The 17,891-nt window shown below is 37.3% G+C and overlaps 1 protein-coding gene across 1 annotated transcript in view; it reads left to right on the top strand.

Annotated features, from left to right (window-relative positions):
- Positions 1-17,891, top strand: part of luzp2 (leucine zipper protein 2) — a 96,808-nt gene that overhangs the window by 53,538 nt on the left and 25,379 nt on the right. Inside the window, exons 3-6 of the mRNA XM_088371522.1 lie at positions 1,399-1,469; positions 3,471-3,552; positions 7,841-7,903; positions 16,925-16,987. Coding sequence (XP_088227648.1) covers positions 1,399-1,469; positions 3,471-3,552; positions 7,841-7,903; positions 16,925-16,987 — 279 coding nt within the window. The remainder of the gene's footprint in view (positions 1-1,398; positions 1,470-3,470; positions 3,553-7,840; positions 7,904-16,924; positions 16,988-17,891) is intronic.

The raw sequence follows: 17,891 nt of genomic DNA, 5'->3' as shown, positions 1-17,891 counted from the left end.
TATATAGTTAAAAATGCTCATTACAGCTTAACCTTACCAGTTATGGTTGCTTTTTGTTCAGTTTCCTTTTAAAATGTCAAAATCATTATTAAATTGCTTAATGGCTGATGAAAAAAGTAACTTAAAAGTAACTAAACCTAAGTTATTAGTCTACACAGATTCTGTGTGTAATACTAATTTAAAATGCAACTAGTAGTATGAAATATATTGTATATGGGAAGTCACAAGAGGAAAAAGCAAAACACACATAATGAATTAATGATTAAGGGTGAGGGGTTCACACTTCTGCCTCATAGTTATGAGATTTCTCTGTCTTCCTGTGTGGCGGTCCCCATGTTCTCCTCTTGGTTTTGTGTGTTTTCTAGGGATCCTCTTACTTTCTCCCTTATTCTAAATTTCTTAATAGCCCACTAGTGCAAAGGTTTGTTTGTACCTTACAATTATTTGGCAATCCATTCATCTTGCCCAAAATCAGCTGCTGTAGGCTACAGCTCACCCATGATCCTAATCATTAGGACCTAATGAGAACAAGGGTCACAGAGGATGCATGGTTGTTGAACTGAGGTTGCAATCAAGTTCACTGTAATCTCATGTGACATGTTCCATTATGGTGGTTCAGATGCCAAAAAATTGTGAGCGGCGTAACTTCAGAAAATGTGGGTCACATTGTAAATTGCATGAAAAAGGCTTTTTGAGGTTCCACTGTAAGTCATAACAGGTTTTCTCCTCCACTTGCATAGCTCAAAAGGGCTTTGACTGATTTAATATTCATTTGTCAACAGTGCCTGCTTTATCCCTGAACATTAATCTGAATAAGGGTCCATGGAGACAGTAAAGTAGGAGAAAACATCCCTGCACCACCAATAGAAATGGGATTTATGGAGATGCAATATTAATTGCCACAACATTTACCTTCAAGCATGTTTTAAAATAAGCTATATCATTTTGGAATCTTATTACCGTAGGATTTTCTGCCCAATTCATAGCAATCGAAATATCTTCAAGGGAGAATCAAGCAATCAGAGGCCTGATTATTCCTGGATTACCCATCAGGCAGATGCTTAGGCACCAGTAAAAAAAAAAAAAAAAATCAGTCCTTCTCTCTTTACCCCTTGTTAAGATTCTTTCAGACTTCATAGCCAGATTGTTGGAGGCTATATTTTTTCTCTGGGGCGTCAACAACATTTGAACATCTGCTGCATAATTCTATGTTCATTAACATATTCATCTTGATTATTTTAAGATTCATCCGTTTGTGCTATTATTATGTATTCAAAGATTATCTTGCTTTAAATTTTGTTTCCTACATACAGCATGGTCCCATCCATGAAGCGTGCTTGTTTAACACTAATGGGCAGGTCATTGTGTAATATGCAAAAATGTCTTTGTCTCTTTTAGTCATTGAAAAACGATGACTCAGTCGCCAAGAAGGACGTACAGAGGATTTTGGAGCTCAGCCACAAACAGCGGTAAGGACACCACCACTATTGCTTTTGAAATATAACATTTTTAAGATGTAAGTAACTTGAGTTAAATTTAAAGTCCAAAATTGAGAAATACCTTATCAATCTCTTCACAAACAAATCAACTAATCATTTGACAACAGTGCTGTCTTGTAAATCTATACACAACATACGACTTGGAATCGAACCACATATGTGAAATAAGAGAGCCATACTCGAAAAGAACTCTTCCTGGGTTAGCAATATATCTTTTTGCAAGCGAGCTGGAAAACTGTTTACTTAAAGTGCCCCACCAGTTAGGATTGTCTGATTAATGTTGTGTGTAATGAGACTGTTAATGATTAGGAGTCATCTGTGGCCTCCTTGCTCTCTGAAATGTCAGACTGATTAAAGTCCAGCCTCCTACATGCAGCACCAATCAATAGCCTATCACCAACGCATAGCAGCGTTCACATGATGAAGCTAAGAACCATAGAGCTTGGCTCCATGTTGCTTACCAAACACTGAATCGCAATTTTAGTAGCAAGTGTTATTAATCCGCCTGTGGAGTCCCACTTGTGCTAAGTGTAATCATTAGCCGGTTCCATCATGACAGAAGACAAATGTGATTTATCACAAACAACTCATTTTTGACAACTACTCCATACTGCAATTCTCGGACTCTACACTGATGGATTACTCTCAATGGTTGCTTTAGATTTTATGAAAGCAAAAGAAAAAAACAAAAAACAAAAAAACTGGTGATTTCGCTTTTTATAAACCTATTTGGCCTCTTTTCCCACCTCCTCACTGCTATGTACCTCTGTGTCAGCCTCACAGTCAGCGTGGCCTTTCCTGTCTATGTGGGCACGTTTTGATTTTGTTACAGAAGTGTTTCCAAGCAAGGGACGCAAGTGGTGAGAAAAAAAAAATGAAATGCCAAAGCAATCGTGGGTGGCTGGTGGCTGAAAAGGAAATCTTTTTTCAAGGATTTTGGCAATGCCAAAACACAAACCCACTAGCATATAAAAGTGCTTTGCAGCTGTTAAATCAAAGACATTATTTCAACACAAACAATGCAATTGTCATTTTGCCTTCCAAGACACCACTGCTTATCTGCCACTGACTGACTGTGCTTGTCATGTAAGGTACAGCTGTGCTTTGAAACATCAAATACATTGCACTGCTTTCTATATGTTTGCCATGCTACCAAGTCTTAAGTTAAACTGTACTGCATCACTATTACAGTGTGTGAGCATGAGCATCAAACTGCAAGAAAATATTAATCATTAGCATTCATGTTAGTGTTACAAATGCTCAAAGGGAGGTACTTTACAAAACACAATGGATACTTCAAACTATGTCATCACCATCTCAAATGGCCTCTATTTCATTTACATTAGTCAAGGCTCCTTTAATTAAAAAGAACTTTATTATGACTTGGGACTAACAAGCCACAGGAGTGAGAGGATGTAATAATGCATTTGATTTGTCGGCCAGTAGGAAAATAGATGGGAAAAAGAGGTCCTGACACTGCAGCAGAGAAATGCAGAAATTTATTGGAATAAATGCATAACCGAGGGCTGACTAATTGAACAAGTTCACTTCAGGTTGTTTAACATCTCTTCACTCACAAAGGGCCATGTGCAAAAACATCATGTTTGCATTATTCATCCCGAAAATGGAAATGGGACTAAAAATGTTGATGTACTAAGAATGTCACAAAGAGACCAGAAATTTCCCAAATCTTCAATTTGTAATAGTTACCATCACAACATGTATGTATTATTTATGTTCACCAACTGCCTTGTAACTGTAATTGTGACTCACAGTCATGTAAAACGAATCACATTTGCTGGTGGCATGAGAGAAGAAGAAAAAGAAATTCATTTGTTATACACAAAATTGTAAGAGCGAATATTTTACCAAGCATTGCTTTTCTGAGTATAGCTGTTCACTGCTAGTCTAAGTCATTCAGAATATGTCTAAAGTGTCCTAACAGTTTCTCATTTACTTCACAATTGACAGAGACGAGATGAAGTCCCTCCAGGCCACATTGCAGAAGCAGCTGGATGAGGCCAACGAGAGAGCCGAGAAGCAGCAGGCCACAGTAAGACACACCTGACCTGAACATCAACATCCGGTCGTTTTGAACCTGTTCTGTCACCTGTCAACGCTGACCTAGGCTTATTAGCCAGGAGCGCTCTCTGTCAGCTCCTTCACTCAACACTTGACATGCTTAGAAAATGGCAAGAGAAAGTGGTCTGTCCCTTCCATTCAATCCCCAATTTAAGATTAATAAAAGCGGGCAAGGGGAGCACAATGGCCCAGTTGTGTGGTTGACTCTCCGCAATAAGGTCAGTGTCGACCTGGGCATTTGTGTATGGCACATGCTGTTGTTACGTTTGTCTTGGCTGCTCCAGCTTCCTTCGGCAGTCCATTTAGATATTGAAAAACCGCAATGGATACAGTGAAGTGGAGAAAAAAAAACTATAAATAATAGATCGTTAGGCACCAACCTATTAAGATCAATACAACGCTAACATTACTCTTTCTTACTTTCTGCTTTTTTTGTAGTAAATTAAAAACAAACACAGTCCAGCCATTATTGGATTATTAACTAAAACTAAACATAATTTGTGCTCCATCAAATTCACATGGCTATTTGTTGCGGGTCTCAACATTTTGAGAAAAGCATGTCACAGACATGTTAATTTCACACCGGAAAACTGCTTTTAAATAGAGTGAGGGGAAGTCTCCTTTATTGTCTACTCAAACTAATGTCACACTATTCTGTCTAATTTCATGAGGATATTGGGATGCAGGCAGATTGCAATACTTTTATGAGCATTTGGTGTGTATCATCCACTAATTGCTTTTTAGGCTGAATGAATGATTAACAAGCTTAGATTTAATCACTAAGAGGAACACATGTTCCACCAGTCTCATTCACATTCAGCTGACCAATGTGAGCAGACATTATACTGTCATCAGATTTGTACCCCTGGTCCACGGCCAAAAGAAAACACAAAAGTTGCTCTGCTTTAAAAGTCATTGAAATGCGAACGTTATAAAACAAGTACATACTTCAAGCTGTTGTTGCCCGAAGCGTACAAACTTGTCGTTTTATTTCCAGTATATGCGAATTTGATGTGCCCATTGTGTATAAGACTTAGCTCCAGATGTTTTGTGAGTTCATAAGGCTGATGGTTTGGAATATTCCCCTGCAGGAAATAGAAACTAGTCAGCATGACATTCAGCTGACCAATGTGAGCGGACATTATACTGTCATCAGATTTGTACCCCTGGTCCATGGCCAAAAGAAAACACAAAAGTCGCTCAGCTTTAAAAGTCATTGAAATGGGAAAGTTTTAAAACTAGTACATACTTCAAGCTGTTGTTGCCCTAAGCATACAAGTGTCTCATTTTATTTCCAGTGTATGTGTACCTGATCTGTATCAGACTTAGCTCCACATGTTTTATGCGTTCACAAGGCTGATGGATTGAAACATTCCCCCGCAGTAAATAGTAACTAGTCAGCATGAAGTTTAATGCAAGACAGAACGCTGCTAGAATTTTCGATTCAGACTCATTAAAAAAATAAAAGTCTGACGACTTTTTATGCTTGGTCAGGGGGTGATAATGCAGGGTATGAAATTGCAATAAGAAAAAACACCCGGTTTCTACATACAGTAGATGGAGTAGATAAAACCAAAAATGCAGTGCACAGGTATTAGGATGTCTCTTATTTGAGTGTACTACAGCTTGCACAATTTTATTGAGTTTGACATGTATGCTCATCAAATGGTATTACCGTGATTTCTTGAGAGTAACACACAAATCAATATTATACATGTGAGTATCATACATGGTTTTATGGGGGGGATTCAAGTGTGCGAAATCACGGTAATAACCCCTTATGAGTCTTGATCAGAGGACACAGCGTTTGTGAAATTCTGTCTGTAGGCAACTAATTTGGAGAATTTGGTATACTGTAATTGAAGCATATTGTGATTATTTGATTTCTTTGAATCTTGTTTTTGTGTTGGATTATTTTATGACAATAATGTCTCAGCCTAACCACTTTGAATTTGAGGGAGAATAGCAACCACGCCAGTCCGCAATGTGAAACATTTTAAGTGATGCCCATTCAAATGCATTCGAAAATGAAAATTAAATCAATTGAAAAAAAAAACCTAGTCAAAAAGCACTGATAAATCTCCATTCTGTGTTTTCCTCAAAAAATGGAGTTTGCCTTATTTGAGAATACAACACCCGCCAAAACAACAAAAATCACAAAATATTAAAAACATTTAAAAAATTAGAAATAAATCTTTGACAAGCCTTTACAGTTTGTTGATTGCATGCAACAATGGGCAAAAGTCTTGCAAAACAAATTAATCTGCTTTTGCCATTGTATTGAGTAAGGCTAGATCTGGCAACCAAGCCCACCGGGAATATGTCCATCCTTCCTCCGAGTCCAATGCAATGAATTTGATCTATGTTTTTTTTTATTGTTGTCTACCCTCAGTGTCACGTAGATTAGCTAAAGGTACTCTTTATTCAAATACCTCTTGTGGTTGGGCACCTGCATCTTACTGCATCACCTGCCAACCTTGCAGGAGAAGAATAAATGGCTTCAATTTAGTTTTGGAGAAATTGTGTTTTACAACAATGTTGAATTACAGCTTTAATTTATAACGTGGATTAAATAGGTTAATTGCAGTGATTGTGGCCAGAATGTACACCAGTGTTGGTTATATTTAAATGAATGGGAGCTAAGCGAGCTAAAATAAAAATCTGTGCCCTTTTTTTATTTTCACTCACATTTTTCTGTAGCCACTTGCTTCATCCGTGATTATTATTCTATATTTTTATGGTTTGTTAATTTTGATAATTCATCAATGCTCTATGAATGCTGCTTTGCAGTAATGTACGACTACCAATCAAAGGAAAGCTGTTTTCCATAATTGAGAAGAACACTGATACGGTCAGAACAGTGTTTATTTACATATGAAATGAAAATGAGGAATTCTGAAATAACCTTCACTCATTTTGGGGTGATAAGAGTAGGGTGAAATGTGTCCTCGGCATTTCCAAACCATATCATCTAATCAAATAATCTATTTTGAACAAAAAGCCAAAAACTAATGTGGAATAGGACATTTAATGGGGAGAGAATGTTATTTAGCAGTAAATGGAGGCAATGCTTTATTCAAAAATGTTCCCATGGATACCTATTATGATTCACATGTGATAATCAAGTATTCTTATTTGAAGGATAGAGGTTGTATGGCACTAAGCAACAAAGTCCATGCAGTGAGAGCAATGAAAAGAACATGGAATTTTAATACAAAAGCTGGCACACCTGATGGTTTAGTTGGTGTTCTAAGTGTTTTTTTTTCCACACAATTTGACAAAAACATTGAGGGCCATTAAGATCAACTGTGAAGCAATGTGTTCTTGTTCTTAACAATAAAAGCCAGTATCGCTTTTTGAATTCAAACAGGAAAAGGCATGACGAAATAAAGTACAATATTATTTTTGCTATTCCTGCATAGAGTGCATGCTCATTACCACTTTCACCACATTTCAAGTAGCTTCTGACTGATCCAGTCTCTGTAAGCGGAGAAAATCCATCAAAATACATGTTTGTAGGCTTCATTAAATCGAGAGAGCATAATTTCTACAATTGTCAAGTGAGCTATTTTTCATCATGTGTTTTTTAAATTTATTTCTAATGGGGTTGATAACCTCTTGTAACAAAGCAGTAAATGATAAAACAGTATAATTTAGCACAAGTAATGTCAGATTTACAGAATGTAAAAATGTGTTTTATGTTTTTATTAACCAGTCCCTTTGGCTCTGAGACTGGAAGGCTCAAAGATAAACCCTGATGTTATCTTGCCATGGAATGTGAGTCAACTGGCTGGGCTTAATTTACACTTGCCTAAGGTGCATTCCTGTTATGAGGTTACCAACACCATGATTATTGCCTTTAATGTCTATCTTGATGACTGACCTCTTTCAAGGACTCTCAAAGCATTAAAACTGCTTGCACACCACAGCCTAATCTCTCTCTCTCTCTCTCTCTCTCTCTCTCTCTCTCTCTCTCTCGCTCTCTCTCTCTGTTTCTCTCTCTCTCTGTCTCTCTCTGTCTCTCTCTCTGTCTCTCTCTCTCTCTCTCTCTCTCCCCCTAGTAGATGAAATGCAACTATTGATATTAGTCAGCTCTTCTCTTATCTGTATAGTACGTATAATGGTTAGATTATAAAGTAACATCAACATTATTCCAGGATTGGTACCTTTCACCACATTCATTAAAAGTGCTTTAATTCTTAGTCAATGCTGACAAATATTCAAAGAACATTTATTATTTTTCTTCTTTCTGCCTTCAGGTTAAACTGATAAAAGCGGAGATGGAAAAGAAAACCAAAATCATCAAGGATTTACAACAAGAGGTGAGTCATCTATTCAACATTCAAACACTTGCAAGTGCTACTTTTACTTTCATTCTTCAGTTTTTAACCTATCTGAAGTAAACTGAGGTCAAATATAAACCACACCTGAATATAAACCGTGCCAGCTAAAATCATATATGCAACCCTTTATTTACAAAACTGTAGTTTTTAGAATATTGCAATTAAATGAATGACTTATTGGTCATTCATTTAAATGGTCAGTCATATTAAGTATTACGCTCATTCACTTGGCTCTCAAGTGCTTTACCCATTATAAAGTGATGAAATCAATGATTTGCACAAAGGGTGACTGTGCATGTGGATGGTATTGCACACTAGATCTGTTTAAGTAGATGAATGGCCAATAAAGAGGGCCATGATTTGCCTTGGTAATGGACAATTAAGTATTCCTTTACTCTTAAACAACATGGAACTAGAACAAATAAAGTGCTTGACACCAATTGTGATTGTTATTTGTTGGGGTGAAGCACATATATGAAATGGCTTTTTTTTTCTTTCACATAATTTGATCTTTGGTTAATAATATTTAAATAATAACACAATCAAAACTAGTGCTAATAGTAATTTAGGCACAACAGAGAGCTATATGCCAGAAAACAACTGTTGTCAGCAGTTTATTCTTCATTAATAATAACTGAGCAGTCACTTAAGACAGCACTTCATAGTATAAGAAATTAATGGACTTACCTTGGAATATCAACTGTGGTAGCTTTAATGAGTTGATGTGAAATGTGTCCGTAATGTATCAGGGATGCAAAAACAACCCTCCTTTAACAGACTTTGGGTTACCCGGAAGAATCTCAATTATTCTAAAATCAAAATAATATGTATTTGAAAGAAACTCCTCTTGCTTCTATCAGAAGCATGGTTGGAACCAGCAGCAATTATGGCTAAGAGTATTACTGTACTTTTGTCAAATGTTTTACATCTTCTCCATTACGTCCCCAATGCTTAGGATCAGCAAGCCACTGTGCTTGCACTGCACTGGCAGATGTCGCAACCAGTTGCTCCATCATCATATGACTAATAATAATTGCTGACATTTGCTATTTTTCCCGTCCCAGATCTGCATCACTTAGTAAATGCCCTTCCAAGGTTTCTGGGCCAATGTAATCACATACAGAAAGGATCGTTTGTGCTCAGCAGAACATCACTGACATCTGTGATGACCTGACATTTAAATTGGTTGCATGCACAGAATCTATTACAGTGTCTTACCGAAATGTATTGCATTCAGGAAGTCAAAGAAAAATAATGTTAAACTATTACAATAAAAGCTTCAAAGTTTGCCACAATCCATTGAGCAATGCCAGTTGAATTCCAATTTCTTCATTTCCCACCCATATTTTTTTTTCAATTCTATTTCACTAAATCCACTACACACCTAAACTGTGTCCATGTTGAAAGCCTTATTAATTGCACCGTGAATGTTTTGATGATACAGTAAGTCACATGCATCTTTAAATTTATATACAGCTTTCATATGTATGCACTTCATTGACGCTTTAGTGGCACATTCACTTGACTCTGGTGCAAGTGTGAATGGCTGTCTATCTACAGTATATAGAGTATGCCCCCTGCGACTGTCCGCTGACAAGTTCAGGATGTAGTCTTCCTTTTGCCTGAAGTCAATTGGGATCGGCTCTGGCACCCCAAGACCTTGAACAGGATAAGCGGTATTGATGGATATTTATATGCAAATTTGATATGCATACTAAATAACAAATAGTCAAACTGCTACATAACTGCAGGGAATGAAAATGTCATGTCAAAAACAGGAAAATGCATGACAGATGAACTAAAAATCACATTTAAGAAAACATTCAGTTCTGCAACTATGCACAAAGCAACTGAGACAGAGAAATGCGTTTTTTTTTTTTCTTGTGATAATACTCCACTGTGCCATAAAATGACCATTTGTTGTGGAATCACAAAAAAACTCAAAGACAGGTAATGATCATTGAATCCATAATGCATTATGATTACTAGTGCGATACTTATCTTATTTTCCACACCGTAAAAGCGTTTAATTTTCTCAAAAGCCAAAGGTGCGCCTTTTAATAATGTGCGCCTTTTGTGTGGACCGGATTCCAAATTTCTGTATATGTTTTTGTGTGGTGCCACCACAGGCACGTAAACTCATAGCAATCTGAGAAAATGCAAAATACGTAAAATTATATTTTAATTTGAAGTTTGAGTCCGACAATGACGACTTGGCATGTTTAATGGCAAACTAGCCCAACTATTTTATTCAGATCCAGAAGACAAAGACTTTGATGGATTTGCGTATGAATATGGTATAACAATAATATGAGTACAGTACAGTCCATGGTTAAGTAGTAGAATAAAGTACAACCAAACTCACTGTCATGCTCTCGTGACTTTTTTTTTTTTTTTTTTTACCGTAAGTCATGGCATGCATGCGCTGCGCCCTATAATGCGGTGCCCCCTTTGTGTGGATTAAGTACAGAATAGCCCCCACAACTGAGTCTGGCCTTTTAACTCAAAGCTCCTCATGGTGCGCAAAATACGGTAAAATACGGTCAAAGAAGAATGACTTGCATCCAAACTTGGATCGTACTGCTTTTCATCAGTCTTACAGAGAATTTAAATGGCCAATTTGCCAACTCACTCCAATACTTGCAAATTATGTTTCAAGCCTAAATATTTTATATTAATTAAATCGTGGAAATGGGCAAAATTTGAGCTGTCCGTTTTTCTTGGATGACAAAATACTGATGAAAAGGCGTTGTCATTGTGTGTTTAACAACTGATTCCATTAGTTTCTTACTGAAATGGCAAGCCAGCAGGAAATGAAAAAGAAAAAGATGCAGTGAAAAAAGAATGACCAGGAAAAAATGCCTTTCTTCTGAGAAATTCACAAAAACACTTAGCTGCAGAATATTAACAGCATGATGAACTAATAGCTTTCTCACTTGAGCTGGTATAGTCCTCAATGACTGGATAACCACAGTATTAACAAAAGTAGGGTCTCAACACCATCGAGACTCTGTCAAAAGTAATTTCACACGTATGATTGCTGACCTGATTTTAGGAGGGATAGTGCACTGACGAAAATGGAGCTTTAAGTGAAATGGAATGAGAAGTGGTAGGACATTGTCATTTACTTAGAGAGGACAGGTTCTATACTGACCAGCCTGATTTGTTATACATAGGATGGGGTAGAGTTAGCTAAATGGGAAGCGTCAAATCAGTAAGTAATACCACGTTAAAAAGTAGCAGCTGACCTCAGTTCAGTATTATGGGTCATCTGTCATTTCTCTGATTGTGTAATATGCCATGGTTGTCAAATTATCCTAGTTTAAGTGACACAGAGGATGACGATTTTGATGGATTTAATGATTTGGAGTGACACGGATGGTTCGTTAAAATTGTTATTTATGTTATAGTTATTTGAATAACTGTTAATATGATACGTCAGGCACGTTCTCAGTTCCTCATTTATTTATGTGATGTTAGCATATCGTATCGTTTAGCCTGTTGTTGCCTATTTATGTCTGTTCTTGGTGTTGGATTTTGTTGAATAAAGTCCCCCTCAAAAATGTGACTTGTACTCCAATGTGACTGATATGTTTTTTTTTTTCTTTATCATGCATTTTATGGCTGGTGCAACTTGTACTCCGGAGCGACTTATAGTCCGGAAAATACACTAGTTGCTCTTCAATATTGATGAAGTACAATTTTTCAGTGACATGGAGTATTAACAATGCTGTCTCTGAAGGTAATAGCCGACATTCACAGTCTTCTCATTTATTTTTTGTCATCGTTTACGCTCTGCCTGAAGTTATGACAATTTTGTAATAGCATAGGCTTTACGATCAGAAGTTGTGCAGACTAGAGAGTGTGTGTTATTTTAAGCAAGAAGTAAAATATTTCTGCCAGAGCTTGTCTGTAATGAAATCTGAGGTGGCAGTCAATCCTCAAAGCTGACTGACCAAGTTGTGGCGCAGTGTCTAAGACTAATATGATGACATATGAGCTCAGCATGCCAGGGGGCTGATTGTATTAAATCTGCAATTCCACCACCCAAGTGCTTTTTCATAGACTGATAAGACAAATGGATGTTTCTGTTTGTAATTTGCATACAATATGCATATTTTACTTCCATCATTTCATTGTCTAATAGGCTGGACTCCATAAAGGATTTTGCAAATCCATCCATTAATTTTCTGTCGAACTTACTTAATTGTGTCACTAAAATCAACATACACCCTTTAAAGTGCTGGGTTGAAAACTGAACCAAGCCAATTTGACCGAATTTAAGATTAAGGTTTACCAATATGTTGGGTTGTTTTGTATAAAAATGTGTCCAATTTCTAACCCATACTAGCTTGATTGTAACCCAGCATTTTTAAGAGTGTATAATCTGTGGCAGCAAGCAATAAAGAGGATTCATCACACCCTGTAGTAAGCAATAACTACGTATAAAGTCATATTGGCCAAAAAGACAACTTTTATAAAATTGCAGTATACATACAAATTGAATCCATCCAACCATCCATCCATCCATTCTTCCATCCACCGACACAAATATGTATAAAATATAAATAATTTGGTTGGGTCTCGAGAGTGCCTGACCACCCAACAACTGTGAAATTCAACAACCACGAAAACCTTTACTTGGCTTTCCATTTCAGAAAATGTGAACCCGCACACGGTGTTTGTTTGCCAGTAATATGACCAGCGAGACTGGAAGAAGTTCCAGAACAAAAGAACATCGAAGCAGTAATTCTTGTGCATATTCGAGTGCATATTCAAAGTCGTCAACTTGGTTGTGTGGGTTATGTGTGTTTGGGAATGTCATGCAGCAAACTGCTACATGCATTGAACAGTGTGATACAGCAGTTTCATGAGGAAATGCCGCCTTCACTGGTGATTATGCGAAAGGATCTCTATGGGTGCTTACTTTAAGTGTTTGTGGAGGAGGGATATGGTTAAATTTGCCAGTGGTGGCTTCACGCCAAGTAAAAACAGATGCGGAGAGCTTTGGTGAAGCACAGATTAACGTTAAAGCAGCGTTAACTTGTGATAATCAACATTTACTTGGTGCAATGTGCGGAGGTTGTGTGCGGAGGTTGTTTATGTTTGGGAAAGTGTCAATGTGTCACATACATTGAATGAACTGTTGCCTCCACAAGATGAAATGCTTTCATTTTCTTAACACTAAGGTCACTGGCTTTCTCAGTCAACTCTTTGGTTTCTGCTTTTGGAAAATCCAAGCGGCAGCATGCCACAAACACTCACCACTGGGCAAGGAAGAGGAGGCTACACAAACGAGAAGGGGAGACAAATGAAACCTTGCCCCACTGGCTGTCACCCGGCTCATTGGCCCAGAAGTAGATGGTGTAGGATGAGGGCTGACTTACTTGCATGAGACGACTGGTCCCTAAAACATCATGATTTTTGCAAGAAAACACATAGGGTGAATAAAAAGTGATATTATTATTGGTCCTTCGGTATTTTCATGAAAGCACGGCACACAGCAAGATGACTAGAACCTATTGCATTTGTGGGGGATAAATTGTGCTTTCAGTGTTACATTTAGGTATGCACATGTATATATATATATAGTATATATGTAGACCTTTATATGTTTTTAATATACGTATATGCTGCATTGCGATTGCCCCAAAACTGTGGAGACTACAGAGGACTAAGCCACCAAAGCCGGGGATGCTGTGTTGTTTTTGCAGTCTAGCTGTTGCTATTATTCTACTTTTTATTGTTGTTATCTCTCTCTGACATCCCATAACATTAAATTGAAGAAAAATACAACACTTGAAACCTTCCCATTTCATATGAGCTCAAAATATGATTGGTGACATTTTATGTTGTGAACTAAAATATATTCCTCAGCAAAGGTAATGTATTTTTTAGGTTGTTAGTGCGCTAAAATAGTGCTGCAGCTTCAATTTTGAAATCAGGATTTAATGTTTGTATCATAGATTAGATCAGTTATTTGTTTCCTGACTGCATAAAGGTTGCAAGTTTAATCCCTCAGTTCTTTAATAGATTGTCAAAGACCTTGACCAAGATATTAAAAAGAATGATGCTGTTTCATCAGTCAAATAACCTTTTATTTATCGACTCAACATACCATTAATTATTCATGAATGAAGTGACTTTGTAAAAATCAGTTTGAAGACCTTGTCAACTTAAATCACAAGCTCTTGTGTGCTTGTGTGATGGACAGCTTTTTTGGGAAAGGGGAGGTTCAATACATTCTACTTTGGACACCAAAGCAAATATTTTTATACTTCATCTTTACGTCTTAATTAAGGTGTGATGGAAGTGGGATGAGGATTGCTTCCTTTGAAGAAATCTTTATGAATAAAGAATGAGCAACCAATCATAATTGACATAATGTGACACGGTGGACAACTGGCAAGCATGACCGCCTCACCGTTCAGAGGTTTTATATGCTTGTACCCATGCGCTGGCTTTGTTGTTGTTGTTGGTGGTGGTGGTGGTGTTTTTTTGTTTTTTTTTCTTTTTACAGGTACTGTGCTTTCCTTCTACATTCCCAAAACATGGATGTTAGGTTAACTGTCTAACATACCAGGCCATAGGTGTTAATGTGAGTGTATGGTCTCTATATGTACCCTGTTATTGGCTGGAGACCCATTCAGGTTGTAGCCCGCCTCTCACCCGAAGTAGACTGGGATAGTTTTTCGTGCACTCATGACCCTACTGAGGATAAGCAGGAGACAAGAGGAAGGTGGATGGATGGATGGATGGATGGATGGATGGATGGATGGATGGATGGATGGATGGATGGATGGATGGATGGATGGATGGATGGATGGATGGATGGATCACATGAAGGGAGGAAAAATAAGACATGAGTTGCAGAATGATGTTATATCACTATGCCAAATTCAGGGTTAAAATTTAAAACTGAAGGGCAAATTGTGTCGTACGTTCTATGCAAGTAGTGTACTATTGTATTGGCCCAAGTGGAAAGAACAACATCTAAATATGAAAATAGTCCTTCACTTCTAGGTCCACATATTTACACTGCTCCGGGACTAACACGTTTGGACATTTGCAGCTCAGAGTATTGGATTTTGCATAATGCGCAGTGACAGACAGGCTCTAGAGGATCTCATTTTCACTCAGAGTATGTCCAGGGGCCTAACTACATCACATTTTTTGACAGCTGCCAGTTGTACATGTCCTCATATGGTGCTCCCTATGTAGGAGCGAGAGGAGGTGCAACTGTCTGGAATTGATACTTGTCCACTTTTTGCCTCACTGGATCACAAAAGTGTTGCAGTGCCAGCTCATTACCTCGGTTGCTTTTGTAAGCTTTACTTGAATGTTAAATACAACTTAACAGTGTCTCGAGTTTTTGACAAATTTGAGGTAAAGTAGGGAATGATTTAGATATTCACTTATTAAGTAGAAAGCCTGACGCATTAGGTTATGGCAGGGGTGTCAAACTCATTTTTTTCGCGGGCCGCATAGTAGTCATAGCTTCTTTCGGAGGGCCATTATGACTGTCAACCCAAATAAATGTATGAGCACCTCACATTATATACAGTAAAAGCTACAAAACAAACTGACAAATAACTCGTCTTCAAATCAGACTCAAATATTTAAAAAAAAAAGATCTTATTAAAAGTGAAGAAAATTTGCAATTCTATTAATGACACAAATTTGATGCACAATTTGTCTTTGCGGGCCACATAAAATGATGTGGCGGGCCATATCTGGCCCCCGGGTCTTGAGTTTGACACCTGTGGGTTATGGCATCCGTGGTAGTCTATGGGCTGAAGTGAAATGTGCCTTCCTCTCAATGTCCATCATATACCTTGATTGACCATGAAGAAAACCAAGCAAGACTTTATTCAAATGAAATCGGTGTTAGTGAGAACAATTCACAAAATTCATTGTGTTCAATGTTTATACCAACTCTCTCCTTTCCCAAAGAGCAGGAGATATATTACCAGCAAACATTTCCTGACACAACAAACTAATTAAAATTGAACATTACAATCCTTGTAAATGCAGAATGACTTTTTTTGTGTGTTTTCTATAAACATTCTTAGTACAAGTGGTCAAAACGCCAATGCCAGTTGGTGCGTCATGCTCTATCTCCACCTAAATGTCCAAGACCTGTGGCTGCAAGTCTGATGACAAAACTACAAAGTCAATCTTTGAACTGCTGCCAAAGGTGTGCTGGTCCCAAGTGCACTTATTGATCACTTATGCTTCACCATGATGTTCCTTATGGACATTCCATGAGGGGCACAGAAATCCAAAAACATCAACCAAGTTTTGTTAGTATTGACTCACTGTGTTTATTGAGGCCGTTTTATTTGTTGGCGCATGAGTTGATGCAATGATCTTTTCAGGAGTGAGACAAGCAGGAAAATTGCATTTTGGATCATTACCCCAAATTGCTCATCATAATAAAAGTATATAGTATATTGTACGGACAGGTGTGTGTGTGGGGTGGTAGTCCTCGGAAGGTCTGCTTCTTGATTTTATGTTGCCATGTCTGCAATGGCATTGTTGTTTTTTTACAATGTGATTTGAGAGGATTTTTTTACTGTTTGTAATTTACTCTTTTTTAATCACCCATTTTTTTCAAGGGTTACTTGAGGGGAGGAAAACGATTAAAGTCATGTCACTAGAAATATTGCGTAAACCCAGCCTTTGAAATCTTTGTTTTTCAATCAAATCTTCCCAATTAAGCCCTTTTGAATTTCAAAAGTCTGAATTTACATGCATTACTCTTCTCGACATTTTTGTAGCAGTGTTCCAGCTGCTTTTGTATCCTGCATGCAAGCTGTTATATTCAGAGAGAGGCCACTAAATCTATTCTGACATTGAAAGGCATCAAAGCACTCAATGTCAGACTTCTGACCCAGCCTGAGAAAGCGAGGCTCACTGAGTCATAAACTAAACAAACATGTAAAGGTACATAAACTACCAGACAGCAGTTTCATCATCTCTTCTCTCATCCTTTTTCAGAACAAGAGCTTGAAGAACAAACTTTTGTCGGGGAATAAGCTTTGTGATGCTCATGCTGAAGAGGTAAGTGCACATTAAATTGAAGAACAAAGAAATACAATACAAACTAAGACAATGCTGAAACATAATTACAAATGAATAGCAATCCATTTGGGTCTTTGGCAAGCAAATACTATGTTTTGTTTGGTAAATTGTATTTCGATGGCATTGCAGGGAAAAAAAAAGTTTAGTTTGTCACTGCGTCATTTAGCATGTGACAATCCAGGCCATTTGGTAATTTGTTTCATATTCATATTATGTTCTATAAGTCGCACTCACCTGTGCTTAACAAGTCTGAGGTTTAATATTACAGTTTTATTTTAGTTATGGAACTTTCAGCTATGACATTTGAATTGTATACGATAATACATTATGGCCACTGTGCAAGAGTTCCTAGTGCAACTGTTATTAGTTGGTTGGTGTTTGCGTTGATAAGTGTTTAAAAAAAATCTATTCAATCTCTTCATAGCAGCAGTTCAAACAATGCGTAGTGGATCATTTGGGTGTCCCGAAGCAGCAGTTAAGAGGTGTTTGTGTAGTAACTTACTAGTAAGCATTTTATTACAACTCCCGTCGACATGAAAGTCAATGAATGATGTCACTGACATTTTCATTACAGTCTCTGACTTTATTTTACGTACTGGGTCTTTAAGCTTTCATTCATTGTTGTTGCAAACCCCTTGTTTCCTCCTTGAGCAGGATAAAAATACTTGATAAGCAAATAGTTGACATCATGCTGTAAACATCATTGTGGAGTGGTCAGCTCGATAATCATACCATACTGTACATCAATGTAATTCAAGAGCGCTTAACAACAAAAGATATATTAATTATTTATATATATATATATGTATATATATATATATATATATATATATATATATAGAGAGAGAGAGAGAGAGAGAGAGAGAGAGAGAGAGAGAGAGAG

Source organism: Syngnathus floridae, chromosome 3, assembly GCF_059516105.1.
Source record: "Syngnathus floridae isolate MCC-2025c chromosome 3, RoL_Sflo_1.0, whole genome shotgun sequence".
NCBI classification, from domain to species: domain Eukaryota; kingdom Metazoa; phylum Chordata; class Actinopteri; order Syngnathiformes; family Syngnathidae; genus Syngnathus; species Syngnathus floridae.
This window is presented reverse-complemented; position numbering and strand designations above follow the sequence as displayed.